Genomic DNA, 16,087 nt, shown 5'->3' on the forward strand with positions numbered 1-16,087 from the left:
TTTATCCAATCATATGCTCAATGAAAGTGAAATGTATCTGTGGTCTAATCCAGACTCTAGTACCAGGTTAACACAACATGACTAACTGATTTACAAATGGTCATTTTGTGGGTGAAGTATTCCTTGAAGTAGTACAGATTTTAGGGATATGAAGCCTTTAAAAACACTCCAAAAAATGACATCACAGTAAGCACAAAAACCAACGCTGGTGGACAGTTTCCATAGCAGAGCTCAAAGGGTTTTAATGACCTACACTGTATTTATATGTACATAACAAAACAGTCACTCATAAAAGCTTTGTGTTTGCAAACTTTATTTTGGTTAGGGGGAATGTTTGTGCAAGACATTTTATTCCTGAAGGTTAGGCAAAACTGGAATATCACATTTTCACAAAGTAGAGAAAGTAAGCCCCCCTCCACCACCGTTCACAACACGAAATATCTTTGATCATCAAAGACAGTCATCTTAAACCAGAGTAAAAATAAATCTAGAGAGCTGTTACACACCTGTGCCGCAATAAATATTGACATCTAAGTCAACTATCATGATGAGCTACAATGTGCTTAAGTAGATTAGATTCCCACAGTGTATATTGACATGTACTGTGTGTGGCAACATTTCTGCAGGATGATATACTGTAAAATGAAACCACAGAACATATAAAGTTTTGGCTAGAACATCTGAATCTTGCTTGGTGGAAAACAGACAGCAACAGCTCACTCTAGATTTTTTTAAGCTCCGTTCACATCTTTACACTTTTACTTCACAAGATTTTCCATAACTGTCCAAATGAGGGCAGCAGCTCTCCTTTATGTCACCAGGTTGTTGCTTAGAACTGTTAGAACATAACAAGTTCCCAATACAAGCTTGCCAAGGCTTTTGGCCGGGGTGGTTACAGAGAGGGACGCTTGGTCACTTTGGTCAGTGAGTCAGCAGCAAACAGTTCACACATCCCGACAGTGTCTAGGAATCGTGGCACACTTCAGGACTTCAGTCCATGACACAGTATCAGTAGTTACACTAAGTAGCTTGGTCCCCCATCAGAGATTAACTTTGTGCACGTTTGTCAGCGCGCACACCTGTGTGCAAGTACCCAAGCTTAACATACACACACACAAGCACCCATTCACACATTTCTCCATACTAAGCCCAGTGGAGGCACTTCATATGAAACTGTAGAACCTGACTGTGTCGGGCTGCAACGAGGCAGTTCAAAATAAACAGGGCAGGTCTGACAAATTGTTGATGTTGATTTAAAGATAAGAAACCCACACAGGCCTGGAGGGTGTCCGTCTTTAGGCCGCAGTGGGTCCAACTCATGAAAACCACTCCGCCACTCTGAAAACTGGTCAGTTATTATATATTTGGAGTAAAGACTGGACATTATGGAAGCAAATAAGAGACAATCAGTACTGAAATTTTAACAGCCACTTAATATCTAAGTGAAATTTAAATTCGACTGAATCTGCTGTTTCATAGCATCGACATATTTTACTTTGTTAACCATGTAATTGAATTTATTTGTTCTGAATTCACCTCTGATTTGCAATTTCAAAAGATGATTAAATTTTTTTTTAATGTTCACAAATTCAGTATCAAAAATTAAGTTTACAATTTTGCAACTGAATTTGACCGATTGATTTGTTTTTTGTAATTCTGAAACTTGAGTTTTTGGGTCTGAATTTGTGAAAATTGAAAAAACATATTTATTCATATTCAGGTTTTCAAATTTCAAAACAAGAAAATTTCCTATTTCACTTTCAAAGAGGTAACATTAAAATACATGGTGGTTTCACAGTTAAATATTTCAATACTAACAATTCAGTGGTGTTTATTTTAATATTAATATTCATTGGCTGTTAAATTTTAAATACTTATGTCCCGCATTTGCTTCCATAGACATTGCTAAATTTACCAGCATTTGAGTGGTGGCAGTTTTCGCCCTGCACCCATCCCATAAATAGGAACTTATTTTCACTGATACAGCCCATACATCATTACTATTCATACACACGCACACACAAATCATACTAGTGTGTGTTAAGATTAAAGTCAATAGCAGCTTTAAGGGGCAGGCACATCAAAAATGAGAGCCAGGAAACAAAACAAAAAACAAAACAAAAAAACTGCCATCAAGTATGAAGACCACAATCCAGAAGAGCTACGGCTTGCATCTCAGCTGTCTTTCTCTGATCATCTGTCTCCCTTTTGACCTGTACTGTGTTCTGAGAGCGATTCAGAGAATGAAAAATGCATCAGGTTAAAGTATGGATGCAAACCTCTTTTTCGCCTCCGAGTGCAGACAATACAGTTTACGCTGTCTGCGTCGATGTGTGTGTTACCTATGGCACCTAATGTGAAAACACCTATGGCTTCAGGATGCAGTGGTCCAAAAAAATAAATTAAGAAACTTTATCAGGATATTTATTAAGAATAACAACTAAAACACAGTCCAAATACTTTAAAATAACTGCTACAGCCCTGTTCTACATACCTACTACTTCTGCTAAATACTATTCATATTTTAAAATCATCTTAAATCCTTAATAGGCAACATCTGAGACAGTAGGATGGGTGATTTAACAAGTATGAGTTGCAATTATTACCTTAATATTTCAATTTAAGGCACCCATTCTCACTGCCTATACATATTAACACTGCCCAATGATCTGACAGTACAGATTCCAAATGAACCGGGGAAAAGAAAACTTTCTCACAATGAAGCCATCCTGAAGTTGGGATCCTGGCAAAGGAAGTCCGTTAAGGTAAGTATTAAATATAGGATAACTACTGTGACATTTAAGGCTTTTTCCCAGAAGGCTTGAGGCTAGCAGAGCAACATGTGCCCAGACAACATCAGCCTGTAAAAGGACTGGAGGAGGAATTGGGTCCAGAGCTTCATGCTAGACACATCTAGCAAAACATAACCTGCATTAACTGTTTTTGTCTCTTTATAGGTAGCAGAAATACGACACAGGGTGAGGCCAGTGATTAGTAGATGAACGGCCCACCACAAGCCACACAAATAATGTCCACACCACATCAGTTCACTTGTATTACAGTAGTAAAGTGGTGAGGAAACGTGTCGGGAGGGAAACAAAGCATTTTCCCAGCTTGCATTATATTTGAAGTACTTGCATGCTTGCAAGTGATCAATTCGCTTTTCACATAAGGACATACATACACCATTTTAATATTTATGGGATGCCATTCTGTTTCACATTAACTAAAGACAAACAAGGGCTAATGGAGTTTATGCTCCTTTTGCCAAATGTTAGGCATAACATTTAAAAGTAATTTCTACAGTTCAAGTAGGACCATCTACAGAAATATGACTAAAACTGTAATAAAATAAACAACTTCTAAAGCAACTGTTGAAATATTACACACAAGAGGGCACTTTAAACTTTTCAAACACAAGAGAAACACTTGCAACTTGAGAAACTACGTGGAAAGCATTGCCGTTTTTGTGAACGCTGGCTTTATGTTGTTGTTGTTTTTTTTTTAAAGGAGCAGTGTGTAGAATTTAGTGGTATCTAGAGGTGAGGACTGCAGGTTAAAACCAGCTGAACTTCTCCCATGTGCCAAGTGCGAACTCCCGATAATGATACCATCAGTGTTTATAGCACAAGAGATTTTTACTGTGAGCCGAATTATCGGCAAAGGTCTACTCCTCTCCAAAACAAACGGACCAGGTGATTTAAACCAGTAAAAACAATGAATACAGCAGTTTTATGTTACAAATCTGCGACACAGTTCAGCATTTCAGAGATGGGATGCTAGCCCAGCACCTGCTTATTTATGCTCACCTTTTTCAGGAGGTTCAGGAGGTTTTTAACGGAGCCAAATTACCTGCAGAGGTCTCTCACTCTCCAAAAAAAAAAAATCAAACAAATCTAATAACTATTTTTCTAATGCTGCTTGTCATGGAGGGACTGCAAATTACAGTGGCCGACGAAAATACGCAAATGCTGCCCATCTAGAGCCAGTGTTAGGTCTGTCTGTTTTGGGGTACTACAGAAACATGGCGGTGCAACATGGCAGACGTTGTGGACAAGGACCTGCTCCTTATGTAGATATAAACGGCTCATTCGAAGGTAACGTAAACATTATAATTCTTTTTTCAGGTGATTTAACAGTAAAGAAAACGTACTTATTATATTCAGTTTCTGCCAATGTACCCCCCAAAAATCCTACACACTGGACCTTTAACTAAAATTCAGCTTAACAGTGATAGTTAGCCATTTTTGCACACTGTGATCACCCAGGCACAAACTACCTGGACCACTCACGGTGCAGTTTAGAAGCTGTGTTGTTTTCCTGACAGAGGAGTTGTGGCTCTCACTTTAGGCGCAATAACAAGTGTTAAACTATGGGAGGGAGCTCCTGGGACAAAACTTTATCAACAGTCTTATTAATTGCATATACATGTAACCTTATTTAAATGGATCACAAACCTGTTAAAAGGATAAATAATTGCAAATAAAAACATAACACGAGGACATCCTAAATCTTGCCTTTGGGCAGTTGTAAGGCCACAAATGCTGAAAAAAGTTGAGTTGTTCCATGTCAACCTAAGAAAAGCACTGTGACAATCTTATGGCAAGCATATTCTCAGCTGCAAATTAATATTCTAGAACACCATATATACATGAACAAAGAGCAGCACATCCATGCCAGTGATGAAAAGAGGAATTCTACTCAACAGTGGACAACAATCTCAAAAAACCTTCATCTGCAACAAAGGTACGACATGGCTTAAGACCTGAGGAATACTTTGAAACATCACAACCTGGTGGGTCTACAAATCAAGCTCTGAAGCAATAAATGTAATTGATCACTTGCAAGATCTTAAAGAATAAACCACAGAAGCTGAAAGTAGCTGTTGAGAAGAACTCAAAACACACCAAGGGGGAATAAACGCACGCTTTATCGGTAGCCTGGGTGATGGGTGTGAGCACCTCCAACATTATTGGGCTCCTGAACTTGGCCCATGGCTGACCTGTGCATCTTCTCCATCACACCCATATTCTGCTCCTGAAAGCTGGGCATCTGGAAGCCCCCTCCTAAGAAATCCACATTCTGCATCAACTTGGACTGGCCAGGAGGAGCCTCTTTCCCTGGCCTGTACTTTGCCCCTGGGATGCGGTCTGTGGAGGCAGGAGCCTGCCCTCCCTGGAAAACCACTGGGAGGTCCTGAGAGCCAGATCCATTGTTACCTGCTGTGGCTGGGATACTGCCCCACGGTGGCTGCATGTAGTGGCCATTAATGTAAGGCATAGAACCTACTGGGCAGTTAACAGGGGATGAAGGTCGTGGTTTTTCTGCAGGGTGTTTAAGAGGGAAGGACTGTGCAGTGTTGGGTAGCTTGTGGGGATAGCTAAGGTTCCGAGAGGGGAAAGCACACTCAGTAGAAGGCTCCATCCTTGGGTTCTTACAGGGATGGGCCCCCTCAGGAGGCTGCTGCATGTGGGCCAGTTGATGCTGGGCCCAAGAGCGCTGCTGCTGCTGCAGCTGCTGTAGTTGTTGTAAATGTTGCTGTTGCTGCTGTAACTGCTGCTGTTGTTTCTGCTGATGTAAATGGTGCTGCAGCTGCTGCTGCTGTTGTTGTTGTTGTTGTTGTTGCTGCTGCAGTTGTACCTTCTCTGGGTCTGCGTGAAAGGCAGGTATACTATTAGTAGCAGCTATATTGGGCTGTGAATGGAGAGCAGCATTGGGAGTCTGAGCTGTAGCTTTGTCTGGGGGTCCCACCATGAGGCAGCTAGGCACAGAGCCCAGAGCCGGGTGGTGACAGGACACCCTTGAGCTGGCGTTGATCAGCAGGTTGCGGCTGATGGGGCTGGGGTTTGCTATTTGGCCCTCACAGACTGAGGTGGTGCCCATACCAGCCCGTGCCTGGCACAACTGGTTGATTTGGTGCACAATGCTGCTCAGGTCACTCGGCCGGTTCTGATGCAGGCTGGCTGCCATGGACAGTGGGATGGTGGAGGTAGATACAGTTACATTTGGTGGGGCGTCTGCGTCAGGGAGCTTCCGGGGCCCGTATGCCCCCTGTGGCGGCTGCTGGAGGCTATTAGGCATGGTAGGAGGTCCTGTACCTGCAGCCTGGGGGAGGGGCTGTGAGCCAACTAGCCCCTGGGTGTGCTGCAGGCCCGGAAGCTGAGCTCCATCAGACATGTGGCGCAGATCCTGAGTCACTCCTTGTTGTGTTAGTAAAGCTTGCGGAGGAGCCGTCTGATGCTTTAGTGTCTGCAGATGAGAAAGATGCTGCTGTGGTGCGACTGGTGGACAGGACTGGCTCTGCTGTTGCTGTAGAGCCTGGGTGTGAGGCAGACTCTGCTGCCTCTGGATGCCTTGAGGATGAGCCAATCTCTGCTGTGAAGTCTGAACCTGGGACAAACTCTGCTGCCGCTGCAGAGCTTGTGAATGAGCCATGTTCCTTTGCTGTAAAGCCTGTGGGTGAGGCATAGTTTGTGGCTGCTGTAAAGTCATTGGATGAGTCATGCTCTGCTGTAGCGCCTGTGAGTGAACCATACCCTGCTTCTGTGCAGCCTGAGCCGCAGGCTGAGACGGGCCCTGTAGGTGAGGAGCAGGTTGAGGAAGATTTAAAGTGCTTTGAGTGGCGTACGGCCCACTGTGAGGGTTCATGATGGCCTTCTGAAGCTGTCGAGCGCGGCTACCGTCTGACTCTTTGATGACGCCTTTGGCAGGCGCGCGGAGGACAGCCAGCAGACCCCTACTGGAGCTGACCTGAGAGGGGTAGGGACTGTGGCGCTGGCTGGACGAGGAGGTGTCAAGCCCGTTGACTGTGCGGCGAATGTGCTTCCTTTGAGGAACTTTGACACTGTTGGGGAAGATCTGGATGGTCAGAGGGCTGTTGGCAACTTTCTTAGCATAGGCATCCAACTCTGCTGGGGTTGGATAGCTGGCAGATCTCATCTTCTGTGTAGTTTCCCCTGCAATGTGTGCAAGGTCAGACAACCAGAAATACCAAGCAAAGCACATTGACTGGGATTTGATGATACATCACAACACTATATACTGACATGAACTGTAACACTACACTGTGTGACAACAAGCAATGTGGGAATAAAATGTACTGCAGCATGAGTTACAGTCTAGCTGTATCTGCTCCAACTCTCCATTAGAAGTTCTGTAATCATGGAAGTGAGCATGGAATTTTATAAACAAAAACTCACTTTGCCTCAATTAATGTTTTGGATCAAATGCACAGTGCACTTAATCATTAACTGGAGCGAAAAGCTGTCACTTCTTTTACAACAAAGTAATAAAACGAGGTGTATTTAATTGTTTAACTCCTGTTTAAAAAGCCAGGATCATGTACACTGTTCAACTGTAATTCAATTTATTCACCACATTTCATGCTGTTTACACTTTGGTATTTCTATTATTTACATTCTATAAAGAAACCTCATTACATTCCTCATGAATGTGTGTCCTCTAAAAGGTTTTACTAATCAGTGATGATGACATAATGTTGCAGAATCACACTCTCTTGTCACGTTAATCTTCGATTATTTATGTATTTATGTTTCGCAATGCACGGACAGTAACACAGAATTTGATAATAAAAATTGTAAAACGCAGAATATTGTGTGATTTGCTAAAATGTTGATGCAATTTATAAAAATCCTGTTTTCCTTACCCTTGTAACTGTTTTTTCACAACGTGTAAGCTGAATTAACAGAAAGAAAACTATGCTGCTATGTATTGCTGTTACTTGCTCTGCTTTCCTCGAGGGTGGGGCTTAGGTCCCCTACACACACACGGCCGCCGACAGTTGTCGCTGACACTTTGTTCTGCATGTGTACGTTTCCAACTTTAACATCGGCAGGTTTTAGCACGGAGATGCAATTGACGGTTAGCTTGACTGCAGTGTTTTACTCGGTCAGCCAACCTGGATCAGTCCTGTCCTCCTGTGCTTCTTGTGTCATCCAGAGGGAATGTGTGATGATTTTGCATCACACCAACTGTCACTCGGATCTGCATGGTCAAATCAGGCACTACTAAAGTTGGAGTGTACCTGTATTCTGTCCTGTAAAATGCACTTTAACGGCCCAGGATACACACTGCATGACTACGTCCACTTTTCAAAAAATGGTGTTAACAGAGTGTAAATACATGTATGGAAATAAAATTAACTGTAATATATTTGCATGAAACATAAAATATGTTACCTGGGTCCCTTTTAAATGAAGAAATCCCATTACATAATGAGGGGAAATTATTTAATTGCTGAAAACTGTGCATAAAAAATAGTGAGAGGCAGGTTGCTTTACATCAAATTAATTGATATTCATTGAATTTTGAATATTTTCTTATTGGACTGTCAAAATTGTAATCATTTACAGGATTAGACACTATTTCCCATGACAAAATTTGCATTATCGCAAAACACAGAATTCGGAAAAATTAAAATGGAATCTGGAAAAAATGTAAATTGATTTCGCTGGGCCCTAACCATGAATAATGGTATTGAAAACCTCAATCTGTGTCTCGCAACATCACTATCATCACATTCTGATCCTGAATGCTGACCAATGAGGAAATGACTCATTTAAAAGGAAATACGACCACAACATGGTAGAAGAAAGCACTTACATTTCTGAAGTCCAGTGTTCATCTGCGTGCGGGAGAGAAGTCGGATGGTAGGGTCACCTGATGCCGGCAGACAGGCCAGCATGTCACTATTCCACTAATGCAACATGGGACACCTTCTCCTCACCATACTGAAGACAAACAGAGCAGACACGATTCAGCCGCTGACAGACACTTACGTTGGTGTGAAATGACTTTGCTGTTGCCTATTTTCACATCCCGTACAGTTTGACCTTTTGCAAATGGCAGCTTGTAATAAACTGACATCATGGTTCTGTGTGTGCACCCTGCACCAGGCATAGAGCTGAGAGGGAACAAGATGCTTTTTTATTGAGCAAAACATCACATGGTAGGCTGCAAGCCAACCAGCTATCTTCTTTAAACTCACACAGTATCAAAAAAAAAAAAACTAACAGCAAACAAAACAAAAAAAACAACAACCCACACACAGGTTTTAAATAGGTCATGTTATGAAAAGCTTGACCCAAACATGTCCAAGAGAGCACTTTAGCTCACAAATTAGCTTAGTCAAAAGAAAATTATGGGAATCAGACTGTACCACTGTAACAAGTCAACGTTAAGTATTTCAACAGTGGACAAGGGAATAATCATGCATGTATGCAAATTGAGGATTAATCAGTAAAATTATGCCAGAGTATACCATAAGAACACTTACTGGTCACACAGGGCAGGCTAACAGAGGCAGTCACCATCTACACTGGAATCTTATTTTAAATGTGGTAACATTCAAAAGGAGATGCATTCACATGTTTCAATTCTGTCTAAAAACAAGACTTCCCCCATATATAAATAGAAATTGAAACATTTTTTGCTTTGTTCCTTTGTTCTCTGACAAAATCCACAGTAGGGCTGCAACTAACGATTATTTTAATTCACAATTAATTGGCCATTATAGAGTCCTAATCCTCACGGTGACGTCTTCCATTGGTTTGTTTTGTCTGACCGGCAGTCCTAAACCCCAAAACATTCAATTCATTATCCTGTAAAACAGCATAACAACTCAGAAGCTGGAACTAGGGAATGTTTGTTTTTCAAGCAAAACATACAAATCAACCATCAAAAGTAAATTTCTAATGATTTAACTGACTCATTGTTTTAGCTCTAGTGATATGGCTTGGGTCAGTGTTGCCGTAGTCACCACCTGAAACATGTTGTTAGCTTATATTAGAGGTGTGACATGAAGAGGCAATGTTGACCACAAGTACATAAGGCAGAGTTTAAGGAAACATGCACGTCTCCATTAGCTTAATACCCTGTTCCCTTCTTAGGGTTAAACCAATCTGCTGTTATCAGTAATTCGGCACTCGTTCAGACCTTAGTAACTGGATCAGCTGTTGACCTTGCAAGAAAGAGCTTCTTCGTCAGTGTCATTATAAGATTCAGTGTTTCTGCTATTCTCTAATTCATTTAGTCATGATGCGCTGCTGACTCTGTTTTTCAGTATAATCCACGCCCTTACATAAAAATGGTTCCAGTGATGCAGTGAGCGAGACAGATTGACCTCAAAAAGGTATACACTCTGGCTGCTCTACCACAGTGGTAATGAACACACACACACACACACACACACACATATATAGATATATATATATATATATATATATATATATATATATATATATAGGTGTCACATTTGACTTTAGGAAGGTTTGATAGGCATTGAATTTTTTAAAATCTTATGGACCAAATGAGTCAATCATGAAAACAGCTGTCCGATTAATTGAAAGTTCAAATAATCATTAGTTGCGGCCTTATTGCAGAGATCCCTTAAGTGTTTTCTTATGGTTTAGTCACACATCATTTTGCAGATTCATCACAGATTTACAGCCAGTTTATGATTCATCATTAGTTCACTTCCACTCTCCAGATATTTTACTGACTTGTCATAGTGGTACGGCCTGAATGATCTCTTAAGGTTTTAGATTCAATTTATTGGTGAGATAAGATGTAGTCTTGGCTATGTACAGCATGCATTTGTGTTACCATATATATACCATTAGATTTATATTATTTTATATATACTGTCATTCATATCCACCTATATCATGTACATAAAGCAACCTGTTACAGTCATCCCATATTTATTTCAGCACTCTTTGTACTCTGCACCATCGCACTATTGTCTTACTGTATACAAATGTCATTGTAGTTCACACATGCACACAGCCTATCCTTGTTGTCCTTGTTTTTAGGTGTGTCTACTTCTGTGTAAGTACATTGAGAGTCAAATTCCTTGCATGTGTTCACATGCTTGGCCCATTAAGTTTATTCGAATATATTCAATAAGACTCTTGGCTTTTCTATTTGATCTGAAAGTAAATGCATTAGGCTATAAGGCCAGTGCTTCTATGCTGACATGGGTGTATCTTTGAATCCTCTGTATCCCTCAGGAGGACGCAGTGCAGTGAGTGTAAAGGAAAAGAGGATCTTCATTAATGCAGACTGGATAATGTGACCTTTTCTACAGACAGAGGCCACACTTACCGTGTGGATCTAAGGCATCGTCCTCAGTTGACGCCTAAATTAACCTTTTGTCAGATTTGTGAACGTGTCGGATCACACAGTTAGTACAATAGTGAGGCAGGTTAACTCTCAGACAGCCCGAGCCCGTCCCCAGGCTCATAGTGAGGTAGGTTAACTTTCAGACAGCCTGTCTGTAGCTAGGTAACGTTAGCCATCTGTCTAGCAATCCAGCCTTAATCTGCTGTAATTTAAAACAGCTAGCTAGCGCTGCTACCGATCTAATCAATGTAGCTGGACTATTTCAGCAAGCAAACACACACAATGATCAGACTACAGGGCCAAAGCTGCCCCCACCTTAAGGAAAATCAAAAATTTTCATCGTTCAGTAGGTTAGCTCGAGTCAAGCACCACAATAAATAAGGAGCTTCTTTGTGCTTATTGTGACCAGGCCAGCTGGTTAGCAAACTTTAGCTCTTCATTGACGGAAAACACCGACGTCATCCAAATTAAAGAGCGCAATACTTACTCCTCGCGAATCTATGAGTAAGGAAACTTCATTTTGTGGAGATATAATGTTGATAGTGTCTCTTAAAAATTAGGAGGCCATCCCCGGTGCTGGATCTTCGTGCTGCTGCTGTCTGGCTACGGCAGCAACCTTTCTCACGCATGCGCAAGGGGCCAGGACCCCCGGTTCTGCATTTAGGCATCAATGGTAAACGCCTGTCCAATAACTCACACAGATGAGATGTTTTCTAAGGGACTGTTCGTTGCCTGTGAGGGGGAAGGGCGTGGTGCAAAAATAGGCCATGTCTAATTACTCCATTTATCATGGCCAAAAATATAAATACAGAAATTATTTTTGGATTTTCAAAGTCTCCGCCAGTCCTTGGACACATCATGTGTGACAAATGCTTCCATCATAAAGAAGCATTAACGAAATCTGAGTTTAAAATAGTGATTTCATCGACATCACTTTATTCTGCATCTGATTTGACATTTGGCCAAAAATAAACCCTCAAGTACTTCTTCTTCAACTTCTGATTTTGAAAACATCAAAGGGTAAGTTTTAAAAATCTAGTAACTAATTTATGTGGGAGGGAGGGTCATACATTTTCCACCAGTCACTCAGCAATCCTCAAGGAAAAATATCTGAAGCTTCTGGGAGGTCCAAAAATAAAAAAGAGTCACATCCCAGCCACCCCGCCTCCTCTAGTAAGTAAAGAACAGTCCCTTACTTCAAGTCTGTTCTAGATCAAGCTTTTAATTCTTATAAAATGCTGGATAGTAAAGCATATTTTAATTGTTCTATTGTCTATGTAAAGATCCGAGAGAGCTTTAGTCAGCTCTCACACTAATTACTTACTGGCTTCATCTATGATAATACATCATAATTTAGTTGATTATATTTTGTATCAATGATCTGGATCTGCAAAGTAACTAAATTTATTAAATGAATGTAGTGGAGTAAAAGTACAATTTTTGGCTTCCAACATGTAGCTGATTAGATATATAAGTAGCATAAAATGGAAATGTTCAAGTAAATTATAAGTAGCTGAAACTTGTGCTTGAATACTTAAGTTAAAAAAATCAACTACTAAAAAAAAATAAAATTAATAATCCTGCCTTTAAATATTGACTTAGTACTGGCACCAAAAAAAGTACTTAATCTATTCATTATGCAGTATGCGCCCTGTCAGTATTGAATTATATTAGAGTATTTAAGTTTATTTTTTAACGTACTTTCACTGGGAATAGGTTTGACTTCAGAAATAGAAGGGACACAATGAGGAGTAAAGGGCCATGAGCAAATGCCACTCATTTACATAAACATACAATAACCTGTCATGAAATTCTTCTTCTGGAAGTATAACAAAAAATACACAACTGACAGAAACAGATAACATCTCTAACCAAAACTGACAAATAATAAATAAATGAAGCATGCAAAGAAATTATGACTGAAATCTGGCTTTATTTTCTATTAAAGGAGTTTTGACTATCTTCATATATGTATATTTATATATATATATATATATATATAACACGTTGTACATCACCACACCTCAAACCAAAATTAAGAAGCCGATTCAGGAAACAGTGAAAAACATATCAATAATCAAATAAATAAAATTTGCAGAATAGTCAATGGCAAAATAAATAAATCATTACATTTGGATTTATTAGAACAACAATTAGCTAAGAGTGAACGGATTATTCTGAGTACAGATGGGTGACATGCAGCAAGAGCATACATGGCCGTTTGAGACACACAGTAGTGCACGTGTTGTAAATAACATTAGGGATATAACACAAATATGTCATATATACAGTGGACACACTGGAAGCTAAACAAATCAATATGGTCACAGTATTTGTCAAGTAACTAAATCAGCAAAGGATGAGCACAAAAAAAGATATTAACAATAATAATAATAACAGTCTTCTGTGAATCCTATGTCAGTATGCTCACATTGGCTGTTTACTTCAGCATCACATAAAACTACCTCTGTATTTGTTGTCACCTGCTTGAGATATGAGGCTCAAACTAAACATTACTGTCTCGCCACTTCAGGTGTAGTGTAGGTGAGTGCAGCTCTTTACAGCGCTGAGGGGAGATGAGCAGAACTCACTGCTGGCTCTACTGGGACATGCCCCCCTCCTTTAAACATCAGATCCTTTGTACTGCTGCACTGATGCTAAACATTTGGTGCATTAGACCCCAAAACAACAAAGCATTGTGACCATTCACAAACAGCAACATCGAAGATTTAAATAGATAAAACATTGTGTGGTAAGTACTCTGCTAAAAGATACTTCTATATTTGATGTCACAGTCATTAAAAAACAAACACTGAACAGAGTGTGTTTCTCTGAAAAGTGTCGGAGTTTGGTTTGTCGACACACCCTGTCAAACATGGCTTAGCATCTATAGATATTTGCAGTAGGAAATCAGATAAACTATGCAGTACTCCAGGTCCTTCTGATAGAATAAAAATTAAAAGACAGTCTATTCTATTTGGCATCGCTATCTGGCCTTTCAGTTTTAAAATCTATTCACATTAAGCCTTTTCCAAACAATATAAATATATTTCACACAACTCCAAGCTAGTCATGTTTACAATTTGTCCATGAAATATTTTTTCCCTTCTTTCTCATCTTTTTGTTTTAAACACCAAATGATGCTTTTTGATCTAGGCCGAAACTAACATTTTACATTAAAACCCACATTAAGTATTTAAGGACCACGTTACAAGCTACCCCATAAAAACTGGACTGATCAATCCCTCCAGGATGCTGCGACAACAACTGACGCCAATTCAGCCACTACCTTGCAATTTTTCCAATCACCACAACTTTGCTGCAACTTTGACGATTAAGAATGGGTAAAATCTCATTTCGTCGTAGAGCTGAGTGCAGAATATCGATTCGCTCAGCCCCTCCTTGCCCCCCGCTCTCTCTCATTCTCTTTCTTATCATGAGACTACTGCTGTGGGAGAGCTCTGTACCAGAGTCACACACACAGTGACAGGGCTAAGTGTTAGCATCCCACAGCTAACATTACCCAACTGTAATTAACGGGTTTAACAACCGACTCAAGCCGCTTTGTTATCGGTGTGAGTTTGGGCCGTTAAACAGCTTGATGTTGGATGTTAGCCACTACTGCTGTGTTAGTTTGCACTAACCGGGCAGAGAGAGCAGGAGGAGAGCCGCTCACAGAGGCAGCGCTGCTTTGAGTGACATCAACAGCTGATTGGTGATGATCAGCTGTCAGCCCCCACCTATATACCGCCTCTACCATCACAAATCCATTCTAGTTCTGACGGAAACTAAGATGTTTATAATAAAAGGCTCCAAATCTGAGACACCATCACAACTACTTTTGCAGTTTTCCTTTGTCCCTGTATTTTCCTTGCATAAAAAGCACCACTAACATTGCAAAATGCATCGCAATTTTTAGAAGAGTTGCCATGAAATCAGGCATTTCAGGCTGCAACAATCCCAAAAACAATCCACGTGAAATCCTGGAGGGACTGACTGATACGAACAGCTTGTCAAGAATTAAGCTTCTTTCAGGGCAACAGACAAATTTTGCACAATAAAAGGGGCTTCTTTTAAGATTGTGAGCACCGGTTACATTGTAGAAATCAATCAGTGTCACATTCAAATAAATAGTTGAAAATTACAACAAGTACAATACAAAGAAAACTTTACAATTAACAATATTCAGATTATCTAGGGAATGCAGATGTGTCTACTTACAAAGAAAGAGGTATATAAATCAACAAAAAGGCCTGCATCATGCAAAATGTAAAAAGTGAGAGCAGAGGCCCAAATGTGTAAATACCAAGGAATAGGTGTTAACATCAGCTGTCACATCGTCAAGGCTCCTTTTTACTCCCTTTACGTATGAAAATAGATATGTTCATTTCATGCGTTGTAACCGTCACTGCCGACATACTCCTGTGCGTCCATTTTGTTGGCACAGCTACATCCACTAGACAGCGCTAGAGGGCAAAGTCAAACGTTTCTGACAACAACCAACAAGGACAAACTGGAGGAGGTCGTAAAAGCTTTTAAAGGAGGCAGCCTTGTAGATGGCAGCAGTGTGTGAGGCCATTCTATACAGTGTGACATGTGGACAATCTATTCTTTTCATTATATCACAAATTTGTTCTCTGTCATGTCCTACAGACATATCTCACTTGAACTACGCGACACTGCGCCCACTATCTCCAATGGTACTTCTCCGTTTCCTCTGTGACCATGAGGTTTCAGAAAACGTGCACAAACATAGACTACATGAACGCAGAGTACAACTGAAGGCTCCATGTTTGTCTGTAAACGTATTTAACGTTGAGCATGAATGAGCCATAACCTCGGTGAGAGTCAGCAGGTGGGTCAACCGTAACACCTTTCTAATATCAGCTTTCCCTTTGATGACATTTTATACCAGGGGTGGCCAACCCGCGGCTCGCGAGCCGCA

General features: G+C 40.6%; 1 protein-coding gene across 1 annotated transcript; it reads right to left on the minus strand.

Moving 5' to 3' along the window:
• Positions 1 to 315: 315 nt before the first annotated feature.
• Positions 316 to 11,756, minus strand: LOC126403927 (protein FAM222B-like). The gene is made up of 3 exons (XM_050066772.1): positions 11,630 to 11,756; positions 8,623 to 8,750; positions 316 to 6,956 (listed from the first exon to the last, which is right to left on the minus strand). The coding sequence occupies exons 2-3, from the start codon at positions 8,702 to 8,704 to the stop codon at positions 4,930 to 4,932; spliced, it is 2,109 nt and encodes a 702-aa protein (XP_049922729.1). The 5' UTR covers positions 8,705 to 8,750; positions 11,630 to 11,756; the 3' UTR covers positions 316 to 4,929.
• Between the last annotated feature and the right edge of the window lie 4,331 nt (positions 11,757 to 16,087).

This window comes from Epinephelus moara, chromosome 2, assembly GCF_006386435.1.
Source record: "Epinephelus moara isolate mb chromosome 2, YSFRI_EMoa_1.0, whole genome shotgun sequence".
In the NCBI taxonomy this organism is placed as follows: domain Eukaryota; kingdom Metazoa; phylum Chordata; class Actinopteri; order Perciformes; family Serranidae; genus Epinephelus; species Epinephelus moara.

Bases quoted from the DNA above. Each gene is read 5' to 3' on its own strand.
- LOC126403927 (XM_050066772.1), bottom strand. From the start codon at position 8,704: ATGCTGGCCTGTCTGCCGGCATCAGGTGACCCTACCATCCGACTTCTC. The intron at 6,957-8,622 runs GTAAGTGCTTTC...CACACATTGCAG, and splicing joins GAACACTGGACTTCAGAAAT to GGGAAACTACACAGAAGATG.